General features: G+C 43.4%; 1 protein-coding gene across 3 annotated transcripts in view; it reads left to right on the forward strand.

The window, feature by feature from the left end:
- Window positions 1-8,112, forward strand: part of LOC108282061 (zinc finger protein 433) — a 20,311-nt gene extending 12,199 nt beyond the window's left edge. Inside the window, exons 2-4 of one of the 3 annotated variants that reach the window (XM_037727588.1) lie at window positions 4,576-4,702; window positions 4,926-4,986; window positions 6,179-8,112. In XM_037727588.1, coding sequence (XP_037583516.1) covers window positions 4,576-4,702; window positions 4,926-4,986; window positions 6,179-8,006 — 2,016 coding nt within the window. In that variant the 3' untranslated portion in view covers window positions 8,007-8,112. Of the gene's footprint in view, window positions 1-4,566; window positions 4,703-4,925; window positions 4,987-6,178 lie in introns of those variants that run through there. The other 2 variants (XM_017497830.2, XM_037727589.1) reach the window with 2 other exon arrangements.
- Window positions 8,113-10,028: the final 1,916 nt, after the last annotated feature.

Here is a 10,028-nt window from a genome sequence, read left to right on the forward strand (position 1 = left end):
GCGGAGGTTGCGGTGAGCCGAGATCGCGCCATTGCACTCCAGCCTGGGTAACAAGAGCGAAACTCCGTCTCAAAAAAAAAAAAAAAAAAAAAAGAGAGAGTCTGTTATCCCCTATGTATTCTAGACTTCTGAAGCAGAGTCTGCAGTCTAAGTCCCTATCCTTTGTAAAGAGAGACTGTAATGAAAATGTGTTTAAAATATTAAGGCAGGCTATATTCAGCACAATCATAATATGAGTTGTGAGAACTGTAATATAGGAGAGAGATTATAGTTCTATATATTACAGTTCTCATGACACATAATAGGCTGTCTACCTGAGTTTAATCTCCCTCCTATATTACAGGGAAAGGTTAGGAAAAGGATAGAACTTGGTGAGGTATCAACAGTTAAGGAAGAGAAAGTAGATGAATTATCATGAGTGGGGGAAACTGAACTTATTAGAAATACCAAGTTTGGATGGGGAGGATTCTCTGTGAACTGCCTTAAAAGGCTTTTTGCTATTACTGGGTCCTGCAGGAGAAGCTCAAAGCCTAGACAAGAAGAGGGCTGTGAGCTCAAGTTTGGTCAAAGAACGAGTCCTACCTTGGTGCGGTGGCTCACGCCTGTAATCCTGGCACTTTGGGAGATGGAGGCGGGTGAATCACAAGGTCAGGAGTTGGAGACCAGCCTGGCCAACATAGTGAAACCCTGTCTCTACTAAAAATACAAAAAATTAGCTGGGCGTAGTGGTAGGCGCCTGTAATCCCAGCTATTCGGGAGGCTGAGGCAGGGAGAATCACTTCAATCCGGGAGGCAGAGGTTGCAGTGAGCCAAGATCACGCCACTGGACTCCAGCCCAGGCGACAGAGTGAGATTGTCTCAAAAGAAAAAAAAGGAGTCCTTAAGACCCCTGTAGTGGCCAGGTGTGGTGGCTCACGCCTGCAATCCCAGCTACTTGGGAGGCTGAGGCAGGAGAATTGCTTGAACCCGGAAGGCAGAGGTTACAGTGAGCCAAGATTGCACCATTGCACTCCAGCCTGGGCAACTATAGTGAAACTCCATTTCAAAAAGAAACCCAAAAACAAAAATCCTGTAGCTTAGCTCTTCTTAGGAATGACAATAAGTCCCTAAATTTCTGGTTCCCTCACTACATTCCAAACCACTCACTTCTCTCTCTAAAGGACGTCTTCAGTTATGTGTTTCTCATGATACATTTGAAACAGCTGCAGTATTTAAATTATTTTTTACTGCCATAAATGGCTATATTAAAATTTTTATTATTTTATGAATACTTTTTTTTTTTTGAGATGGAGTCTCCCTCTATCGCCCAGGCTGGAGTGCAATGGCGCGCTCTTGGTTCACCGCAACCTCTGCCTCCCAGGTTCACGCAGTTCTCCTGCCTCAGCCTCCCAAGTAGCTGGGATTACAGGTGTGCACCACCATACCTGGCTAATTTTTGTATTATTAAGTAGAGACGGGGTTTCACCATGTTGGTCAGGCTGGTCTCGAACCCCTGACCTCGTGATCTGTCCACCTCAGCCTCCCAAAATGCTGAGATTACAAGCGTGGGCCTACTGTTGCTTTACCACGTGGTTCAATTGTAGCATCATCACCATTTCATCATATACTTATTGTTCAGATTCTATGTATTGGAGAAATGTCATTCAAATACTTCTTTTCCTTTTTTTTTTTTTTTTTTTGAGACGGAGTTTCGCACTTGTTACCCAGGCTGGAGTGCAATGGCGCGATCTCGGCTCACCGCAACCTCCGTCTCCTGGGTTCAGGCAATTCTCCTGCCTCAGCCTCCTGAGTAGCTGGGATTACAGGCACGCACCACCATGCCCAGCTAATTTTTTGTATTTTTAGTAGAGACGGGGTTTCACCATGTTGACCAGGATGGTCTCGATCTCTTGACCTCGTGATCCACCCGCCTCGGCCTCCCAACGTGCTGGGATTACAGGCTTGAGCCACCGTGCCCAGCCTTTCCCTTTTTTTTTTTTTGAAATGGAGTCTTGCTCTGTTGCCCTGGCTGGAGTGCAGTGGCACAATCTTGGCTGACTGCAGCCTCTGCTGCCTAGGTTCAAGTGATTCTCCTGCCTCAGCCTCCGAAGTAGTTGGGATTACAGGCATATGCTATCATGCTCAGCTAATTTTCGTATTTTTAGTAAAGATGGCGTTTCACCATGTTGGCCAAGGCTGGTCTCAAACTCCTAACTTCAAGTGATCCGCCCACCTCAGGCTCCCAAAGTGCTTGAGCCACCATGCCTGGGCTATGCCCATCTTTTCATTAATATCAATTAGTTTTTTTACTTGGTACCATAATTTATTGTTTAAATTACTGTAAAATAATAAAACTACTTAAGCTGGTAAAACTGAAGTTTAAGTGTATAGTTGATATAGTTACACAACACTACATAACTTATCTAAGGTGAATTATACTGTGATTTTTTTGCGTGTGACTAGCTTTTTGCAATTACCACAGCATCCTGAATTTTTGTGATTGTTGTAGCATGAGACAGGATGTTATTTTATAAGATTAAATAATATTTCAATGTGTATATATATATGCCTAGCATATTTTCATTGTGCATGCAGCCATCAGTGGACATGTGGATTGATCCAGCTCTTTGATTTTGTGAACAGTGGTTTTCAAATACGTCTTCAAGTTTCACTTTTCAATCTTTTTGAATTTAATATAACTAGACCCAAAAGTGGGATGCTGGAAAATACAGTAATTGTATTTTATTTTTTTAGGCACTACTGTACTGTTTCCATAGAAGCTGAGCCATTTATTATCCTTGAAACAGAGCACAAGGATTGCCTTTTTCCCGTTGATGGTGTCATATGATGCACAAAGTCTTTGGTTTTTTTATTTTTGAGGCAGAGTCTTGCTGTTGCCCTGACTGGAGTGCAGTGGCATGATCTCAGCTCACTGCAACCTCCAACTCCTGGGTTCGAGTGATTCTCCTGCCTTAGCCTTCCAAGTAGCTGGAATTACAGGTGTGTACCACCACACCTGGCTAATTTTTGTATTTTTAGTAGAGACAGTGTTTTACCATATTGTCCAGGCTGGTCACAAACTCCTGACCTCAGGTGATCCTCCTGCCTCGGCCTCTCAAAGTAGTGGGATTATAGGCATAAGCCACCATGCCTGGCCACGAAAGTTTTTAAGTTTGATAAATACTTGCCTTTTTGTTGAGACTGGGTGCCTGTTTTTTTGTGTGTTTTTTTTTTGTTTTTTTTTTTCTTTTTTTTTTTTTCCCTGAGACGGAGTCTTGCCCTGTTACCCAGGCTAGAGTGCAGTGGCATGATCTTGGCTCACTGCAGCCTCTGCCTCTCGGGTTCCAATAATTCAACTGCCTCAGTCTCCTGGGTAGCTGGGATTACAGGCATGTGGCACCACGCCTGGATAATTTTTTTTTTTTGAGACCAAGTCTCACTCTGTTGCCCAGGGTGGAATGTAGTGGGGTAATCTCAGCTTAGTGCAACCTCTGCCTCCTTGGTTCAAGTGATTCTTGTGCTTCAGCCTCCCGAGTAGCTGGGACTACAGGCATGATTTTTTTTTTTTTGTATTTTTAGTACAGACAGGGTTTCAGCATGTTGGCCAGGCTGGTCTTGAACTCCTGACCTCAGGTGATCCACTGCTGCTGGAATCAGAACAAAATTCACTTTCTAGATATTATCAAAGGTAAAACTTTGTAAATAGGCATTTTTTTCAAGGATACACAGCCTCAGGACTGCTAATGTTAACCTTTCGCATAGGAATTTGGAGGACTTTATTATGGCAGGTGCTGTACTCCCACATTACAAACAGACATTGGGGGGGCCAGGCGCGGCGGCTCACGCCTGTAATCCAAGCAACTCTGGAGGCCAAGGCGGGCGGATCACCTGAGGTCGGGAGTTCAAGATCGGCCTGACCAACATGGTGAAACCCCATCTTATAAAAAATAAATTAAAAAAACAGGCCGGGCACGGTGGCTCAAGCCTGTAATCCCAGCACTTTGGGAGGCCGAGGCGGGTGGATCACGAGGTCAAGAGATCGAGACCATCCTGGTCAGCATGGTGAAACCCCGTCTCTACTAAAAATACAAAAAAAAAATTAGCTGGGCATGGTGGCGCGTGCCTGTAATCCCAGCTCCTCAGGAGGCTGAGGCAGGAGAATTGCCTGAACCCGGGAGGCGGAGGTTGCAGTGAGCCGAGACTGCGCCATTGCACTCCAGCCTGGGTAACAAGAGTGAAACTCCGTCTCAAAAAACAAACAAACAAACAAACAACAACAGACATTGGGGGCAGCCCAGGCAGCACACCTTTCAGAATTTACCAAAAATACATATTTTCCTATTCTACTGTTGCTTTACCACTTGGTTGAATTGTAGCATCAGAATTACTTTATGGAAGAAACTGAGTGTAGACAGAGAGTATGAGGTCTTATGGTCATGGAATAATTGTTTTGAGTCCACAGCATCATGGGAACTTCTTGAGAGTATAGGCCCCATCCTCCTCTATACATGTGGGATGTTTCAGGATTCAGCGGCCTTTGAGGATGTAACTGTGTTAGTCCTACCCATCCTCCTCTGTACATGTGGGATGTTTCAGGATTCAGTGGCCTTTGAGGATGTGGCTGTGACCTTCACCCAGGAGGAGTGGGCTTTGCTGGATCCTTCCCAGAAAACTCTCTATAGAGATGTGATGCAAGAAACCTTCAGGAACCTGGCCTCTGTAGGTAAGGGTGACAATATCACTTCCCTCAGGAAATGCAAGAACAAGTATTTTTTTGTTAAATGAGTATTTTTAGCTCATGAATACTGTTGAGTGATATACAGTGTGGACAGGGAATATCTGATAAAGGAAGCATGTCTGCAGTGTACCCTGAACATAGAATTAAGTAATTTTTTTTTAACAATTTTATACTAATTCAAGATTATTTTCCTTGTTCTGTGTTGTAGGGAAAAAATGGAAAGCCCAGAACATATATGTAGAGTACAAAAATCTAAGGAGAAACCTAAGGTAATTTGCACTCACAAGACAAAGCAGTGTCTCTCTAGAAAATGTTAGAATGGGAGAAAATATTAAAAAAAAAAAAAGGAAACAAAAGAAATAAGCCCAATTTCAATCTATCTATTCTTAGAAAATGTTATCTAAACACATACTGACGTGTGATACAATGGCTGGACACACTGGCTCAGGCCTATAATTCAGCCCTTTGGAAGGTTTAGGCTGGAGGATCACTTGAGCCCAAGAGTTTGAGGGTATACTAAGCCATGATGGCATTACTGCACTCTAGCCTGGGCAAGAGTGTGAGACCCTGACTCAAAACCAAATTTAAAAGAGACAGATATTTAGTATTTGTAAAATAATTTACTTTAAAATAGTATTATTCAGAGAGTCCAGGCATGGTGGCTCACGTCTGAAATTCCAGCACTTTGGGAGGCCGAGGAGGGCGGATCACTTGAGGTTAGGAATTCAAGAGCAGCCTGGCCAACATGGTGAAAACCCGTCTCTACTAAAAATACAAAGATTAGCTGGGCATGGTGGTGGACACCTGTTATCCCACCTACCCAGGAGGCTGAGGCAGGAGAGTTGCTTGAACCTAGGAGGAGGAGGTTGCAGTGAGCCAAGTTTGCACCACTGCAACTCCAGCCAGGGGTGACAGAGTGAGACTCCATCTCAAAAAAAAAAGTATTCAGAAGGCTTATATCACCTTTTTTGATAATAGATATGGCTGGGCCATCTTGTAGAGCCTGTGGTCCATTCATATTCAAACAATTCATACAGGGTAGAAAGCCTACGCTTTGCTGGATGATATTAAAAATGGAAGTGCAAGCCAGGCACGGTGGCTCACACCTGTAATCCCAGCATTTTGGAAAGCCGAGGTGGGTGGATCACCTGAGCTTGGGAGTTCGAGACCACCCCAGGCAACATGGTGAAACCTGTGTCTACTAAAATACAAAAAATTGGCCAGGTGTGGTGGCATGTGCCGCCTGTAGTCCCAGCTACTTGGTAGGCTGAGACAGGAGAATTGCTTGAACCCGGGAGGTGAAAGTTGCAGTGAGCCGAGATCACACCATTGCACTCCAGCCTGGGCAAGAGAGTGAGACTCCATCTCAAGAAAAAGAAAAAATGCAAGTGCAATACTTGTGAACGAATATAAAATCACTGATAAGCAAACCCATTATAATGTACTTCTCATTGTTCACAGAAATCTTATGGGAAAGAGACTCTTTGAAAGTAAAAAAGATCATCAGCATGGAGAAATTTTGACCCAGGTTCCAGATGACATGCTGAGGAAGAAAACAACTACTGGAGTAAAATCATGCAAAAGCAGTGTGTGTGGGAAAGTAGGCAGTGGTCATTCATCTCTTAAAAGGCACATCAGAGATGACACTGGACACAAGGCATATGAGTATCAAGAATATGGACAGAAGCCATATAAATGTAAACACTGTAAAAAAGCTTTCAACTGTCTCTCCTCTGTTCAGACACATGAAAGGGCTCATAGTGGAAGGAAACCCTATGTGTGTGAGGAATGTGGAAAAGCATTTATTTCCCATTCAACCTTTCAAAGACACAGGATAATGCACAGTGGAGATGGACCTTATAAGTGTAAATTCTGTGGGAAAGCCTTGATGTTTCTTAGTTTATATCTTATCCACAAACGAACTCACACTGGAGAGAAACCATATGAATGTAAACAATGTGGTAAAACTTTTAGTCATTCTGGTAGCCTTCGAATACATGAAAGAACGCACACTGGGGAGAAGCCTTATAAATGTACTGAATGTGGGAAAGCATTCCATAGTTCCACATGCCTTCATGCACATAAAAGAACTCACACTGGGGAGAAACCATATGAATGTAAACAGTGTGGCAAAGCCTTCAGCTCTTCCCATTCCTTTCAAATACATGAAAGATCTCACACTGGGGAGAAGCCCTATGAATGTAAGGAATGTGGAAAAGCATTCAAGTGTCCCAGTTCTGTTAGTAGACACGAAAGAACCCACTCTAGGAAAAAACCCTATGAATGTAAACACTGTGGGAAAGTATTATCTTATCTTACAAGCTTTCAAAACCACCTGGGAATGCACACTGGAGAGATACCTTATAAATGTAAGATATGTGGGAAAGCCTTTTACTTTCCCAGTTCACTTCAAACACATGAAAAAACTCACATTGGAGAGAAACCCTATAAATGCAAACAATGTGGTAAAGCCTTCAATTCTTCCAGTTCCTTTCGATATCATGAAAGGACTCACACCGGAGAGAAACCTTATGAATGTAAGCAATGTGGGAAAGCCTTCAGATCTGCCTCACTCCTTCAAACACATGGTAGGACTCACACAGGAGAGAAACCCTATGCATGTAAGGAATGTGGAAAAGGATTTAGTAATTTCTCTTTCTTTAAAGTACATGAAAGGATGCACAGAGAAGAAAAGCCATATGAATGTAAGGATTATGAGAAAGCATTCAGTTTGCCCAGTTTCTTTCATAGACATGAAAGGGCTCACACTGGAAAGAAAACTTACGATTGTAAGCAGTGTGGCAGATCCTTCAACTGTTCGAGTTCCTTTCGATATCATGGAAGGACTCACACTGGAGAGAAACCCTATGAATGTAAGCAATGTGGGAAAGCCTTCAGATCTGCCTCACACCTTCAAATGCATGGAAGGACTCACACTGGAGAGAAACCTTATGGATGTAAGCAGTGTGGGAAAGCCTTTGGATCTGCCTCACAACTTCGAATGCATGAAAGGACTCACTCTGGAGAGAAACCCTATGAATGTAAGCAATGTGGGAAAGCTTTTGGATGTGCCTCGCGACTTCAGATGCATGGAAGGACTCACACTGGAGAGAAACCATATAAATGTAAGCAATGTGGGAAAGCTTTTGGATGTCCTTCAAACCTTCGAAGGCATGGAAGGACTCACACTGGAGAGAAATCTTATAAATGTAAACAATGTGGTAAAATCTTTAGATGTTCCTCACAACTTCAAGTGCATGAAAGGACTCACTGCACAGGCACCCCATAATCCCAGGCTTTAGGAGGCTGAGTTGGGAGAACTGTCTAAGCCCAGGAGTTCAAGACCAGCCTGGGCAATATGGTGAGACTCTTATTATAAAAATAAATAAATTAATTAAAAAGATCTGCAGTTGGTGGTAATGGCAGCTGAGAAATCTATGGCTGGGATACAATGGCATCTGCTGGGCAGGGCAGAGAAGTCACAGAGGGAGAATGGGTGGGCAGGGGGCTACTGGAACAAATGGTGGTCTGGGTCCCACAGCAACAATGACTTTAGAGGCCAGGGAGGGGTGGAAAAGGTGAAGGCTCCCAGGATGCAATGCTGGAAACATGGTGATGTACTTGGGTCCAGGCCCTGGGGGGAGCTGATGCCTACTGGGGGCAGTGGCACCTGAAGGAGGTAGGTATGGAGGTGCATCCTTGTGTGGATTGGGGAGGGAGCCTGAAGGGGCACAGAGTGAAGTTCAAATCATGGCTGAGGCCGGTTCAGGCTGAGGGTGAAGGTGCCTGGGAGGGCATGAGAGTCAAGCCAGGTTTGGGGAACAGGCCAGAGAGTTTCTAAGTATGGATCTGTTGGATCCAGTATGACTGGAGCCAGACAGGGAGTTAGGGGGATTCAGAGTGAAGGGCTGGATTCCGGACATGTGTGCAGCCTAGGAGGGAAGAGGAAGGGTGGCAGGGAGCTTAGAGTCCATGGATAGTGGGTGTGTGTCCTGTCAACCTCACAACATACAAAAATGTAGGAGTGAGTTGGAAGAGTTTATTGTGAAAAGCTGGAAATGGCCATTCAGAAAAACACATACTCTAGTGAAATGGGCACAGTGTGGTCCAAAGACAAGAGTTACATTCTTGCTTAGATTTTCAATTAACCATTTTTACCAGCCCTAACAGTCTTCAGATAATATTTCCTTCTGTTCTAACTGCTCTACTTGTACCACTGGGAGGATTTGTGATGCTGTCCTGTTTGGAAAAGCCAAGTTACTCTCTTTACACTTTTTTTTTTTTGAGATGGAGTTTCACTCTTGTTACCCAGGCTGGAGTGCAATGGCGTGATCTCTGCTCACCGCAACCTCCACCTCCCGGGTTCAAGCAATTCTCCTGCCTCAGCCTCCCGAGTAGATGGGACTACAGGCACATGCCACCATGCCCAGCTGATTTTTGTATTTTTAGTAGAGACGGGGTTTCACCATGTTGACCAGGATGGTCTCGATCTCTTGACCTCGTGATCCACCCGTCTCGGCCTCCCAAAGTGCTGGGATTATAGGCGTGAGCCACCGCGCCCGGCCCTCTCTTTACACTTTATAGTAATTTGAGTTGGATCATCTCTGTGCTGTGCTCAGAGATGCTCCATCCTCCGTATGAGGTGGAGGAAAAGGAGACATATCTGACCCATTCATGTGTGTTTGTGAAAAAGGCAGCAAGCAAATAATTATTCGGTTTTAGGAGTTAGGCTCACACTGGAGGGAGAGGTCAGAGCCCTTCAGGGGGAATGTTTATGAACAAATAACAGATGATTAAATTCTCTACAGCAAATACCTTTTCTACTTGAGAATATAGTGTTTCTCATTAAATTATGCAAGTCATTCAGCAATCTAATGTTTCATGTAATATTTTTGATCCTACTAATTATTCTTATTTCTATTTTTTGTTTTTTGTTATTTTTCCTTTCCTCTTATTTCTTATTTTATGTTCTCTATTTAATGCTTAATGAAAAAATACACCAGTTCAAAATAGCACCTGCAGTGCAGGAAGATAAATGTTTTTTTTTTTAATTGGGGATGGGCGATGGCTCACCTCAGGGCGGACCACCTGCCAGCTCACTCCCAAGATCCAGCTATGAGCTTTTTAGGGAAGATAAATTTTAAGACTTTTTCCCCAAAGGATACTGGAATGCAACTGTCAATTCACAATTATAAAGAAATGTGGATATATATATATGTGTGTATATATATACAAGTATATCCATACCTATATATACACACATATACATACATATATGTATATGGGTGTGGATAATTTTTTTTTTTTTTTT

This window comes from Cebus imitator, unplaced genomic scaffold, assembly GCF_001604975.1.
Source record: "Cebus imitator isolate Cc_AM_T3 unplaced genomic scaffold, Cebus_imitator-1.0 Scaffold234, whole genome shotgun sequence".
Classification (NCBI taxonomy): Eukaryota; Metazoa; Chordata; class Mammalia; order Primates; family Cebidae; genus Cebus; species Cebus imitator.